This window comes from Cololabis saira, chromosome 24, assembly GCF_033807715.1.
Source record: "Cololabis saira isolate AMF1-May2022 chromosome 24, fColSai1.1, whole genome shotgun sequence".
Taxonomy (NCBI): Eukaryota; Metazoa; Chordata; class Actinopteri; order Beloniformes; family Belonidae; genus Cololabis; species Cololabis saira.
The window spans coordinates 10,066,709-10,081,378 of record NC_084610.1 but is presented as its reverse complement, the minus strand read 5'-3'; the positions used below and the strand labels follow the sequence as shown (position 1 = coordinate 10,081,378).

Here is a 14,670-nt window from a genome sequence, read left to right as displayed (position 1 = left end):
CTCCGGGACCAGACGCCACACGCGGGGAAGAAAGACGCGCAGAGAGACGGACGAGTGGAGCACACGGAGGGAAGATAGCTGGGCTTGAAAGAGACTGAGAGGGGCGGGAAGGAATGAGAAGTATTGAACAATAGAGAGATGGAAAGAGGTGGAATGGGTATAGAAAAAGAAATTGGAAAGTGGAGACACTCAGCGGGAACACAATACATTCGGGTGTGTGTGTGTGTGTGTGTGTGTGTGTGTGTGTGTGTGTGTGTGTGTGTGTGTGTGTGTGTGTGTGTGAGCTCTGCAGTGTCGGTGCTTGCTAATGAAAAGCAGCTTGATGAAAGTTTGCAGCACCAGGAGAGAGTGGCGGTTTCCCCCGAGTCACACACACACACACACACACACACACACACACACACACACACACACACACACACACACACACACAGAGCAGGACACACACAGAGCAGGAGAGTAAAGGGAGGAGACACGGGAGCGTCGTGGGGAGATCTAACCTATTTCCATTAGGGGTTTTGGGGGCTGTCGGGCTCGAGGCCTCGATTATATTAAAAACACATTCTCTGACTTCATCTCTGATCTTGTCATGCAATTATTTCAAAGACGACGCAAAGAAAACAAATTAAAATGACACGTTGTTTGCTTGCTCTGCTTACAAGACATGAGCAGGGATCATTATGGACGCCTGCTGATCTTGGCACGGACTTCAATCCTCGATGGCATTCTGGAGCTCCAACAGGCACATGTGTGTTTGTACGTGTGTGTACGTGTGTGTGTGTGTGTGTGTGTGTGTGTGTGCACATCTGATGCCATCCCAGTACAGAGAGAAGGTCAGCCCAGGCGGTGCCTTGCTAATGAGTTGGGGTCAAAGGGCGGCACTACCCATAATGGGATGTTCATGACTCCACACACACTCTGCGAGAGAGACTTCGGTCCCTCTCAAAGTCTCTTCATCATTATTGTTCTCTTTCTTTTTCTCCTTTTCATTTCGCCTCCTGGATTCCTCATTCGATGGTCTCCCTCTTCCCTCCTCTCCCCGTCCCTCCAGGGCAGTCTTGCAGTCTTCTGTGTCGCAGCACCACAAGCGGCTGCTATTTAAAACACTTAGAAGTGATTTAATGCCCACCGAGGCTATTCCATTAGCTGCTCTATGTATTTATCATGGCTCCGCCGCTCTCACTAGATTGCTAACTCCACAATTTTCCTGCCTGGTCCCTTTCTTCATTTTCTCCTCTCCCTCTCTCTCTCTCTCTCTCTCTTGCAGATAAACTCATTTAATCTTTTCAATTTTTTCCCCCCCGATGACCTTTCATCTTTTAAAACTTTTTAACTGATCAGCCTTCGTTCTGTGTGTGTTTTATGTAAAGTTAACACAGAGTTCCCGATGGTTTTCCCTCAACAGGACGGCCGGTTGAGCGTCAACGACCAGCTGATAGCGGTCAACGGCGAGTCGCTGCTGGGACGCTCCAACAACGTTTCCATGGAGACGCTGAGGCGGTCCATGTCGGCGGAGGGAACCGCCAGAGGAACCATCCAGCTCGTGGTCCTGCGGGCCCCCAGACAGGTACAGCCCTGGCGCTTAACCCTGATTGTAAAGGGCTCTGGCGTGGAGTCTAGTGATTATAAAGGACTCTAGTCTGCACTCTTGATTTTCCTCACAGCTGCTTTCTACATTTTTCTTCTTTTGTTGGAAAATGCATACAAATGTTCAATTTTCAGCCACTAACTATTATATCGGGGAACCGCCGACATCAAAGTCGCTCAATATGTGTGTCAATTCAAATATCTTTTGATGTTATCAGATATTTTTTAATAATGACAAGCAGCGTCCCTGCCGTCTCCCCTCTTTAAAGGTTTTGTAGATGTGGGGCAACATATTAAAATTTTTAGGTTCCCAGGGTTCCATCGGATGAATTTGATTACATGAAACATTCAGCAGCCGCTTATGCATTATGGAGTCGTCTGCACAGTTCGCGCTATAAGTAACTACCACGGTTTTGGCAGCGAAAATCAGTGGTATGTTTAATTCACATCAAGCTCCCCCTGTTTGTACATTAAGCAGCTGTCCTACATTTGCACCGGTTGTGTAAAAATAAGGCCGAATCATTTTACAAAACCCAGTTGCTCTGATGGAGCACCTTTTTTTTGTGTGCGTCTGTGATAAACAAATGTTCCAGCGCTGTAAAAAAAAAAAAAGAAAAGGAAAAAGCCCATTTCAGGGATTGCCAGTGCTGCTTCTTATTATATAAACACATTTGAATATAAATAACGAATAAAAGCTCCTTTGTGACTGCGACAGTCGGGCTGAATAATGTGTTTGGGTGTTGTCTGTGAAAGCTTCTTTCTTCCAGACAAACTAGCGGTGGACAAATAAGTGATTTAAAAGCTTATAAATTAAGCGAACGCTTTAAAAAAGGGAAGAGAGGCAGGTAGAAGTCTGGTTTCTTATACAGTAACGGCTCATGCAGAGGATGGAGCCATTTAAGCACCAGTTAACCCTTTAAGACTGGCACTCCCGTTTGCATATTGATTTTCAAAATATATGTACAATTACAACCAAATAAAACAGATCAATAATTATTTTTGAGTTGCACTTACATATCTTGCATTTAGTGTCCCAGAGTTTTAATCCATTGAATTGTTTGGAAAAATCACATAATAATCCAGTAAAATTGTGGAAATCTTCATAATTGACATTGGGGGTTATTTATAGATCCGGTACATGTTCACAGTACGTCCTACGTTGACACGTACATCATCACGTTGTCATCAGCGTGTCATCAGGTTTGATCTTTTCACGCCACTTCCCGCGAAAAGGGAGGTGACATCATTTTCCCGGGAAACTACTCCGTTTGAATTTGCGCTCTTGTCCGTGCTTTTTATCAGAGATTTTCACGAAAGATTACTCAGCAACAACCCACACACACCATACACACACTACACACTCACTATACAAGCCCACACACACTATTATGGATCCACCAAAGTTTGTGCGTGTGAAACGGTATTCCGGTTTTCCGTGAGCGAAGTTTTGGAGCTGATTTCAGTGCCGCATGAAGACGCGATATCTAAACGGGATATATAAAATTATATATCTCAAAAACTAAAATTTGAATTCATTCCAAATACAGTTCCAAAGACAATTTTGAGGGATCTAGCTATGGGATTTCTGTATTTAGAAAATTAGTAAAATTAGAAAACAATTTACGTTTTTTCGGTAATTATTTGCACTTTTTAGCAAATTATTTAGTTAGTATGGGCTTGTAACATACAGATTATTAAAAATGGACTTATATGGGTTGTTTTGATGCATAGCAAATAATACCCCATAAAATTGCAGTATAGCATGCATAAATGTAAAAATATGCTTAGGCCGACTCGTTCTATGGGAGGTCATAAAGGTTTAAAGTGTTTTTTTTTTTCCTTTTCCCAGGCGGTTAGTGCCACATCTGCAACCAAAGTCTCCTCCGGCCATCAACCCGACGTCCAAGCGGGCTCCGGCAATCAGGTACGAGCGGTCGACGCCTGCCAACCGCAGCCAGGTCTCCCTCGCCGCTCCTCCTGTTTCCTCCCCGCACTCATGAGGCGGGCGTCCGAGCCGCTGCCGCACGGGCAGCAGCGCGCGGTACGGCGGACGGGGGAGACGCACACCAGATACACGTATGGATTTACCCAAACCGACAGGCGCGCCGGCCGACACGCCAGCGGCTCCGGGCGAGGGGATGATGAGTACCGCGGTGATGGAGGAGGGAATCCAGAAAACGTCTGTCAGACGGGCTCAAACGGGCCCCGAGAGGGAAACTTGAATAGGGAGAAGTTTATAAATGGATACACACAAGTACACAACCGTAGCCATGCGTTTCATGACGTGAGGCTCGATAACACACACGGCGTCCACAGAGGAGAAGGCTCCTGGAGCAGCCGGTACACCCAGAACATCAGGGCGATGGCGGGACAGATGTACGGGGACCCCCCCGCACACAGCAAGATCCACCATCAGCCCAATAACAACACACACAAACACCTAGACGCACACGCACACAACTACATGCACAACCGAGCACTGACCACCAGACACGCCCGGCTCCCAGACGGACTTTGAAGCTGCAGACATCTGCAGCGGGGAAGTTGAGAACTGCAAAACTCTCCGTTTGAATCGGGCTGTGTGATCTTATTGATGAAATATTGGTTAAATGAAATTGCCTACAGTGAGTTTTTAGTGATCGATCATGTGGAAGCGGCGGTATTAATCTGTCTGAGAGCTCTCCCGGTGCCAGCACCACTAACTGTCACCAGCATTAATGCTCAGCTCCCTTTCTGAAAAATGACCCGGTGGAGTACTAAATTCTTTAAGTAACAAACCGAAGTCGGCTTCAGCCGTCTCAAACCGCTGGGGTGTCTGCTTACCAAGAGGAATAGATCTGATTTCTTTTTTTACATTTTACTTTACCTTTTTTTATTTAAAGTGATGTACTCTTCCTTTCCTGTCTCACCTGTTTCTCCTCTGAATAAAGCTACTCTGAAGCCTCCTGCATGCCTGTCTGTCTCTCTTTGTTTGCTTTCCAGCCGCTTGGTGTCCCGTTCCCTCTTTTTGGTGTCTTTTTTTTCTTCCTCATTTGTAGTATTTATGACTTCCTCTCTGCAGAATCTTCCTTTTTTTTAAGTCAAACAAATCAGATCAAACACTTAATCATCAGCAGGTTGTTTTGTTAGAGGATCTAATGTAAGTAAAGAGTAAAGTCGTCATTTACGGGCAGAAGGACTGCATATTTATACCTTTTTTAAGTTGGTGCTCAGTACTATTCTTGTGAGGAGGCTACATGAAACACTGTCCTCATCTCCTGCTTAAAAAGCAGATGAATTCCTGCGTCGACCGACCGAGAAGGGAGATGTCAAGCATGAGAAACGAGAGAAAATAGCGGCTGTTAGTTCCGTCGTTCCCGCTGAACTCTCGTCTGAACCCTGAACGATTATTCCGAACGGCTTTAAAAGCGTGCGTCATGGCAGTTAAAGCAGATGCTTAGTAATCACGTCTGGAAGTAAGAGGCAGAATGGGAAGGTTCCAGGGTTGACTGCAATTGACCTGCTCATTGTTGCATTTACATCTCATCTGCGCCTCCCTCCGACTGCACTGCTGCGTTATTATACATTCAAGCCGGAGGACGGACGCTCTCCAACACGGTTCAGAGTTCAGTACATATCTGCATAGTCGCTCTGCTCTCATCTTGGAGCAGCCAGTCTGGAGACGCTGCGGCTGCTGTGATAACAACGCTGAAGTGAAAGAGCCACGAGCGTCTGAGCTACAGCTGGATGGGAGGGCCGTAACTCGTTAGCGTTAAATATAATCTACATATTTAGTTACTTCCTCCGTTGTTCCGGCTGACTTGTGCTCATTGGGGGGGACTTGTTTATCCTAAGCTTTTTTTTTTAAATCCAATTCATTAGTAGGGTTAAATTAACCCTTTCACTCATGAATTATTAAATATCACAGTGCCATGTTTGTTTTGAGGGCATGCAAAGCTATATTTTTTCATATTTTTATTATTGACACTCTAGTGTTTATTTTCCTCATGAAAGAATTAAAAAAAAATCAACATCATTTTCATTTTAGATTGAAATCATTTAATTTTTGAATGGATGTAGGATGTCCACAGAAGTGGTTCAAGTTCAGCTAAACCATGAAATGAAACTCACTTGTACTGTAAAAGGACTTTTGAACAACTCTCCTGTGCAGTGAGGCGACTTTCTCTCTCCTAATTCTCTTAAAAAAAGTACATATGAAAGATAACTGCCAACGTCTTGACTGAATTGGCTTGGAAGGAGGATGGAAACAGCTTGCCCGTCTTCTCTCTGTGACTCTCCGTTTGTGACTCCTGCTGGTAGTCCAAGATTTTCAGCTGCCACCCTTAATTAAAATCAAATAAATTAGGACTTTATGTTGCATATCCATGGCGGATATCAAGTAACCAATCATTTATTGTTGTATACAGCTTGAAATTTGAAAGATATAAGTCGTTTTCTCTCTCTCTCTGTCTTGGGATGAGTGTGTGGCACTAGGCTGGAGCAAGACTCCCACAGACGTATTGTCTGCAGCTGTAGGTTAAGACTGGCTGCATAGATGGACCCCCCCACCCAACGTTAACTTATTGTTGTAGGATTAAGATATCTGACTGCCTGTCTGCCATGATGCTTCAAAAGCCTCCGGCTGAGGGATGGATGTGAAGACGGAGGGACGGATGGAGGGATGGGGGACTGTGATGGGATTTATGTGTCACTGACACTGTCAGAAATGTGTGTGTAAATTCATATTGCACACGTGTGATTGACAGATGTGTTATGTGGTGGTATATTAAGACGTATGGTAGCTACTAATGATACCCCAGGGACCGCGTGACATTGTGGATACACCCCCCTCCCGCTGCTTTGATATGAGGAAGCACCTTTCATTATTGAAAGCTGTGTCTTGGGCTTTTTTTTTTTCCTGTCACGCTTAAATAAGTGTGTATAGGTGTGTTTGTGTGTGTGACAGCTGTAGCTCTCATGTCTTTGACCAGAGGAGGCTGCTTTCATCTTCCACTAGTACCGATTCCCATCACTGCTGCTCGTCTCCATCTCCCTCTGTAGGGGGTGTGGGGGGTCCTTTTGTAGTGTGGGATGGATGATATGTCTGTCACTACTCTGAGGAGTTCTCAGGTGTTTTGAGTTGCACTCGTGAAGAGAGTCACCTTTTTTTTGTTGTTGTCATATTTGGAGATTTTTGAAAGGGCTGCCAAAAAATGAGTAGATATCACAATTATACTGGAACTGAAGCTGTTTAGAAATGAGGCAATCGTTGATTCCTCTTTCGGATGAGTGGATCTGTTCCAGATGTATTCTGCTTTTTGACAAAAAAACAATATGAAGCACATTCAGGGTCAATACCTGACTATCAAATTCACAAACGACTACCTTGGCACGGTCACAGTCGAGGCTGAGTGGGAGTCAATGACGGGTTTTTCCCTCAGATATTTATTTATCAACTTTTGTTTGTAACCCTCCCTCGAAAGCGCTGTTGCTGTGGTTACCAATAATTAGTTGATCATAAATCAAATCAAAAACCTCACCTCTTGTATTCACCTGCTCGTCGTTTTGTCTGTCTGAGACAAAAACAAGTGATGGGGTTTTTTTTAACCCTACTATGACTGAAATTCAGCCCTATATAACCAATTCTTGTCTTTTCCATCATTTTATCAAGACCAAATGAAACCAGACCCTGAAAAGTAGGATTAGATATTCATTTTTGCTATTTGTTGACTTTACTATACACTAGTTGGCTACGAGGGGTTAAAAATGGAGATAAATCCAGTCCTACTGGGTAATAAAAGAAATTAATCTGATGCTGTGTGAAGAGGCATAATTAATTTTTCATATGACACAATTTTGACTGGGCTTGGCACATTTCCTCTGCTCACGAGCCTCCTGCTCTTTGTTGACAGGAGCCCCGGGGGCACGACGGACCCCAGAGGCCGCCCGGACGCGCCAGACCTCCGAACCTGGAACCCGCCGCCAACGGAGCCGGTCTCGCTCTGGTGACGGCCGGCAGTCACACGAGCAGCGACTCTGGAAGTGGTGAGCGAGAAAACACGTGCACTGTTTGTCCATTGGAACTGTCAGTCGGTCAACACGGGGGTTGGAGTGTTTGTGTGCTCCCGTTATCTGCAACTGAGAGTGTACACACACTGTGTTTGCTCCCGTTTGTGTGTGTTTAGCTGTCTGCTGCAGTGTTGTTTGCAGCAGCCACCATCTCCACTTGATAGGACTTTCCAGTGATGTGTGTGTGTGTGTGTGTCTCATTCTGGTTCATGTTCATAGCAAGAGAAAGGGAAGTCATTAACTATGCATTTCTGATGTTTGCTTTTCATGTGCAAAAAGATCCGACCTTGGACTCATTACGCTGATGAAACGGCTCCTAAGTGGGCCAGATTTCCATACCGGGTATTGTGCGGCGTCGGGTTAGAAAACAACAACAACAAAAAAGACTAACAAACTGTCTTGAATTCATTTTTAACTGCCTTTCTTGTCTCCTGCCTCCTCACCTCCCTGAGACGCGAGGAGCTGGAGATGCTTTTGTCACTTGAGACACCGTCATCCCTCCATCGCTCATTTTAGGGGGGGGTGTCAACACAAAGGGTTGGAAGCGGGGAAATGATGCACTCTTGGGGTTTACATTTTATGGAAATGTCGGATGAGTTGCAAGGACTTGTGAATGGAGATGATTATTTGATGTTTGTTTTAGTTTTGTGTGAATGTGCACGGCGCGAGGGGGATATGCATTTCCTTTGATGTTAAAGCTCGCTCTTTCCCAGCGTCCTTGCTAAGCTCTCCATTGACAGTATTGATCTTAAGCTGGAGAGCTATTTTCATCTCTCTCTGTGTACATACAGTGAAGTATGGTTGAATAATATTCTAAGATCTCAGTGAACATCCGCTTGGCTCCAACCTTCAGGACTGTTGTTAAACTCAACTCGCTCAGGTTTATTTCTGTGTTGCTGCCAGTATTATCAAGGGGAAATGCTAAAAACAAACCTGTTAAAATGAACAAAGTCAACACCCATCCTGCTCGAACCGCTGTTTTGATTCCCCCCCGATTAACTAAATCTGTTTCGATGCCGTCTGTTTTGTGTTTTTTTTCCCCCTCATCCTCTCATCCTCGTTTGTTGTTTTTCTCCTCGGCTCTAGCCGCCACCGCCAACGGCAGCTACGGTCACTACAGCAACGAGGACGAGGAGCCAGGCTTCCCCCCGCCACCCTCCCCTGGCACTGTGGAGGAAATGAACAGAGAGTTTTCTCTCACTCCGCCTCACCGCAGGTAATAACACGTACACAACTCTGAGTTATTATACCGTAAATGGACTCTTAATATTGCCCTCCGTGTTATGAGATGAATGCTACTCATAATATCACATACTGGATGTTATTTAGTCTATCTGTGTTGAATGGGGTGTTTAAGCAGTGATTGTGATAGCATAATAGTCTGTGGAGGGATGGTTAGCATGCTGCTCTACATTTAACATGTAGGTAGTAAGTGGGTAAAGTTTATTTCTATAGGACCTTTCACAGACAAGGGAATGTCACAAGGTGCTTCACAGAGAATAAAACATCAATAACATGAATAAAACTACAGTAAAAAAAAAATACAATAAAAACAAGACGATACAAAAAGCTCCTAGAATAAAAGTACATAAAACATGATGGTCATAAAACAACCGTCTCACTGCTGATGTTTAAAAGCTTGTAGAGACAGGTGGGTTTTTAGTTTGCCCTTACAGTAAAAGCGTCAATGGAGTCTGGAGAACGTAGAGACGGCGGGAGATCGTTCCAGAGCCTCGGGGCGACGGCCTGGAAGGAGCGATCTCCTCGTGTCTTAAAGCGGGTACGAGGAACCATGAGCTCTGGTCACATGACCTCAGCCTCGAGATTGAGTGTAGGAGGATAGTAGGTCCTGGATGTAGGAGGGGGCCGGACCATGCAGAGCTCTGAATGTCAGCAAGCACCAAGATTTTAGAATTAAAAGGGACGGGGAGCCAGTGAAGAGTTTTTAGGATTGGAGTGATGTGAGCCATCTATCAGAGCGAGTCAGCCGCCTTGCTAAAGAATTTTGGACTTTCTGAAGACGAGACAGTTCCTTCTTACTTAGGCAAGAAAACAAGCTGTTGCAGTCGTCCAAACGAGACGACACAAAAGCATAAAGAATTAGCTCAAGAACATTTTTTGAAACAACTGTTCTGAGTGACAGCAGAAGTTCTTTTTATTCAATAAATTAAGTCACAAGCTTCCATCTAGGCTAACAAGGCTCGTCGGGCCATGTTTAGATCAAAAAGTGAGTCTTAAACCACAAAGTTTGGTGTCTTTTTGGTGAAATGGACCCACTCTACCTGTAACCTGGCCCGATCGTTGGGCCTCAGCGACACCAGAGTCGGAACCTGGCGTCGCATCGCTTGTCTCCCCGTAAGCTGAATGGAGACGGTGCGTGCTATTGTTTCACTGAATCCAACCATCTGCATCCGAGGAAAATCACTGATCTGTTTGGGACTTGTGTTTACTTTGTCCCGCGTGTGCGCCGTAACAAGTAAACAACTTCTGCTGCACAGCGCGGAAGAGTGAACAACCTGTTGTGACTGTTTTGCAGTGTGTCGCCCAGAATGCCTGCACCCTTGTACGCATACAGCCAAGTGGCCAACGACGTGGACAACATGCCGCGGAGCCGGACGTCCAAGAGCATGGACCTGGGTGAGCGCTCACACACACACACACACACACACACACACACACACACACACACACACACACACACACACACACACACATACCAGTTTACATGTACTCTGAGGAACTATGTTGTTGTCCCGGCGCGCGTAGTGGTGGAGCCAGACTGCAGACGGACACACACGCTCACAGAGGCGATCACATGCCGCTTATCAGTACATTTCTTTGTTGTGATATGTAGACCTCTCCTATTATCCCCGGCCCGGGGGGGTTCGACCTCCTGAACCCGTAAGCCCTGGAGCTTTCCAGCAAACTGGGAGAACACGCCGTCTGTGTGTGTGGCTGTGTGTGTGTGTGTGTGTGTGTGTGTGGCTGTGTGTGTGTGGCTGTGTCTGTGAATGAAATGCTTGAGGTTTCCAATCTCATGGCTTGGTGTGTGTGTGTGTGTGTGTGTGTGTGTGGAAGGTGAGAGGGAACCGGGCTGATTTCCTTGTATTAACCCGAGCTGACCCCTTCCTTCCTTCTTATCATCTTTTTTTTCTTTTCCATTCCTCTGTGTCTCGGATCTTTTCATCCCTCTTTGTGTCTCACTTTTCTTCTTTTTTTGTCCAAGTCTTTTAGATTTCTTGTTATCTGTGTTTCTCCTTTGATAATATCAGTCCTCTCTCTCTTTTTCTCCCTTCGTTCCCCATCTCTGCTTTTATATCTGTTTTTTCCGGCGTTCCCTTCATCTTCGTTTATCTCTCCCTTCCTTTCAGCACTTGTTTCAGATGAGTTCATTGCTCTCGCTCCCTTCTGTCTATCTCTTTCTTCTCTGCCTCTCTCTGATTTCCAATCCCAATTCATTAGGTTCAGAGGATTGGCTTTCTTCCTGCGGCACACGCCTCTGCCACCCAAGCTGATTGGCTTTCATTATGGACCAGGGTGGTCTGCCACACACACACACACACACAGACTCACACTCTCCGTCTATCCCACTGAGAACCCACTCCGGTACCCACCCTTATTTGCCACCCCTCTATTGCTTCCATCTCCATCTCTGGCCTTCCTCCATTTCAATCTGCTTTTTTTCGTGTTATCTTTTCATCTTTTCTCTCTCCGAAGTGCTCAGAGCTGAAATAAGGTGGTCAGCAGAGTTGTGTATGTGTGTGTGTGTGTGTATGTGTGTGTGTGTGTGACTGTGTAAAGATGGCAGGAGCTCTGAACACACACAAGGCCTCAGACACTGACCCCGCATGGATGGTTTTTATTTAAAGAGACAAATGCGTTTCTCTCCTCCGGAGAGGTTCCCACCTGTCAGTCTGCACGGTCACATGTATCCGAGCTGCAGCCGCACCGCGGAGCAGGTTAGCTTTTATTAAACACCACTTTACAGAAGGAGGTGAGCCACTTTTATTGACCCCGGATGCCTCGGCAAATAGTCTGTTGACTCTGAGCTTTCAGGCAGACGTAGAAATCCTCCGCCCGCTCTCGGCTTCTAAGTCTAGTTTCAGCTGCAAGCACATTATTGCCTGGATTATTCACAGAACATGTGGCTGCAGAGGTGCTCCTGCAGCATGCACGCTCTAAAGTTGTTTTATGTTTGAAATGTTTGAATCTGAATCCCTTTTTTTTACTTTTGAGTCCCTTTCGCGCCCATTTAAGTCTATCAATTGTATTCTTTCTGTAGCTTTTTCCTGTTTCTTTCACTTTGTTTACCTTCTTCCTTCGCTTCTCCTGCACAAAACACGCCGTCACAAGTCATTTGCTGTAAATATACTGCTGTAAATATTTGGTATTTAGTCTTTAAATGGTATTTGGTTGTATTCTTTGTTCCTATTATTATGTACGATGTGATTTGAGTGCTAAATGTGCCTATAAATGAAATGTATTATTATTGTGACAGTAAAATAAGTGTTTGCTTAGAAGTGCACACTGAGATGTTGCAGTTTTACTCCAGTACCAGAATATATCTTTACAACCGTACAGGGTAGCTGACTGGAGGGTTATGAGGGATTTTACATTTTAGCCTTCCACTGGAGCACAAGAGACCAAAAACTGGCTGCTGTCCATGCAAACTTTTATCTTCCCTGCACAGAAAACCAAGCTTTTTTTATTATCTGCCAGGGTCATTTGCCCTGGAATACTCTCCCTCTCTCTCCCTCTCTCTCCCTCTCTCTCTCTCTGTTCTTCCCAGACTTTGAAAATATTACATTTTTATTTTATCTGCCTTATGAGGACGAGACAGATATTTCAGTTTCACTGTCTTGGTTGCTGCGGATGTGACACTGCAGGGGTTTTATGACTCATCCCTTTCTTTTTTCTGATTCCCATTTTACCGACACAGCCTCTGTTCCTTCCCACTGTTCGGTTAAGTCTCCTCCTCCATCCCCCTAATATTCTCTCCCCACCCTTTCCCATTCTCCCGCCGCCTCACCCTCATCCGTCCTCTGGGAAAATTGACCTCATAAAAAATGAAAAGGATTATTTAAGAGAAATAGCAGCCTAATGAATACCTATTATTGTATCCCATGGTGCACCGCCTGTGGTGGCTGCCACTAGCCCACTGTAGTCCTGTGGCGGGTGCCGTGTTGGAGGGATGGGCTTTTTCTTCCCTTGTTTTCATTCTTATTCCCTTTTATTATTCGTCTCATTGTCTCACCTTTTATCTGTCCTCCTTTTCCCCACACAATCATAATGTTTCCTTTGCTTTTCTTATATTTTGCTGCTTTTTCATTTCCTCTCTCGGCCCGTGTCACGGCGAATCTTCCTCTGTGTTATGCAGGGATTCATTTTGAACATCTGCCTGCACTTTTATTTAACATTAAAAGCATTTATTGAGCAGCACAGAGCTCTAGAAAGATCCGTGCACTGTTTGGTGCTGGAGTATGTATGATATTGGGTATTAAGTGTCTGACTGTGGTTCATTTGTGTGTCCTAGTGGCTGATGAGAGCAACGTGGGATCCCTGGTCAGGCGAAGTGATGGTGAGTGTTGGATATAATCAAAATAATATGTGTCAACTCCAAAGGAAATCATCCTTTTAATTTCCTCTGCTCACAAGTCTGCCATATTTCATCTCGCTTTATTTTATTTCTTTGTTCCTAACTCTCTCGTGACTCCCCCCCTCTCCCTCCGCTGCCCAGCTGACAAAGTTGAGTTGTGAAGCACTTAGTGCGTGAGCTCTCGCTGCTTTATAGCCATGCAGGTCAGCAGGCCCGCGGTATCAATCCTCGCCCAGCTGACAGCAGCTGTATTACATGACGGCGGCCTCGGCTTCAGCTATTCCTCTGCACTCGGTTCCGCCTCGTTTTTATGTGAGAAACGCCTGCTTAAAGGTGCAAATGGATTATAACTGTAACTTATTTTTTTCTCTCTGCACAGCAGAGGTTTGAGAGTTCAGAAAAAGACATCATGATACCGTGGAGAGAACATATTTTCGAAGCAGCTTCGTGTTTCGATGGGGTCAGTGAGGTGATGGCAGTGACAGTAAAATCCCCATCTGGACTCGAAACACCCACCAACATGTGTTTTTATGGTTTCAGATATAACGTTCACCTTTTTTAAATGATGCTTGCATTGAGGGGCGTGACCTAGCACCTGATAAGTTAAAGACAGGAAAGGGACGCACATGTTCCAGGGAGCCATTTGGGCTGTCAGAGTCGGAAAAAGGCGGTGGATTTCCACCGAGACGGATGTAACTGCTGCTCGGCTCTTTGTTACAGCTTTGCAGATGTTGCGATTTCAAATGTGGCGTCCAACAGGGAACGAGCGTCCAGTTTTACAGCCCTAGCGGGAGGCAGGTCTGCTTTTCTTCTGCCTCCGTTTCTTAAATCCACCAACTAAGCCTGTGGCTCCCCCTCCACATCTCCCGTCCCCTAATATGTTTATCTCAGTATTTCTAAAGCCTGATGACCCTGCAGGACCGTGATGAATAAAGCGATCCATTTCTCCGCCGCAGCATTGCTTCCTTCTTGCATTTTCCCTTTTTCATCATCTCTCCATCTGACGTCTGGGCTAATGTGTATTGACAGGGCTTTTGCGTGTTTGTCATTTTTTGCTGATGCGGTGTGTTTTGCTCGGCTCCCCGCGCCGTACCCTACCCCACACCGCCACCGCTACCCGCCTCGCTAAATGGCCTCAGTGCTTCTTTATGGGCTTTGACATATTTCATTAGGTGGATGGTCTTAAGAGGCCTGCCTGGCTGCTTTAATCTGGCTAAAACCCTTTTTCCCTCCCTGGCGGAGGGTGCGCCGAGGTGCGTTTTTCTCCTCCCGTCTTTCTTCTCGCTCCATCTTTGTGTCCAACCCTTGCTTGGGCTGCTCTACCTTCTCACGCCTACAGAACTGGTCTCTCTTGGTTCATCCTGCTGGTTGTTGCCAGATTTTCCCTGTTATTTAACATCCTCTCAAACCCAAAGCACACTCTCTATCCGCCTCTCTGT

The 14,670-nt window shown here is 45.5% G+C and overlaps 1 protein-coding gene across 3 annotated transcripts in view; it reads left to right on the top strand.

Annotated features, from left to right (window-relative positions):
- pard3ba (par-3 family cell polarity regulator beta a) overlaps nt 1–14,670 on the top strand; it is a 136,520-nt gene that overhangs the window by 61,474 nt on the left and 60,376 nt on the right. For all 3 annotated transcript variants that reach the window (XM_061715444.1, XM_061715445.1, XM_061715447.1), the window contains 6 exons: nt 1,406–1,567; nt 3,437–3,511; nt 7,479–7,611; nt 8,722–8,851; nt 10,172–10,272; nt 13,169–13,213. In XM_061715444.1, the coding sequence (XP_061571428.1) occupies nt 1,406–1,567; nt 3,437–3,511; nt 7,479–7,611; nt 8,722–8,851; nt 10,172–10,272; nt 13,169–13,213 (646 nt within the window). The remainder of the gene's footprint in view (nt 1–1,405; nt 1,568–3,436; nt 3,512–7,478; nt 7,612–8,721; nt 8,852–10,171; nt 10,273–13,168; nt 13,214–14,670) is intronic.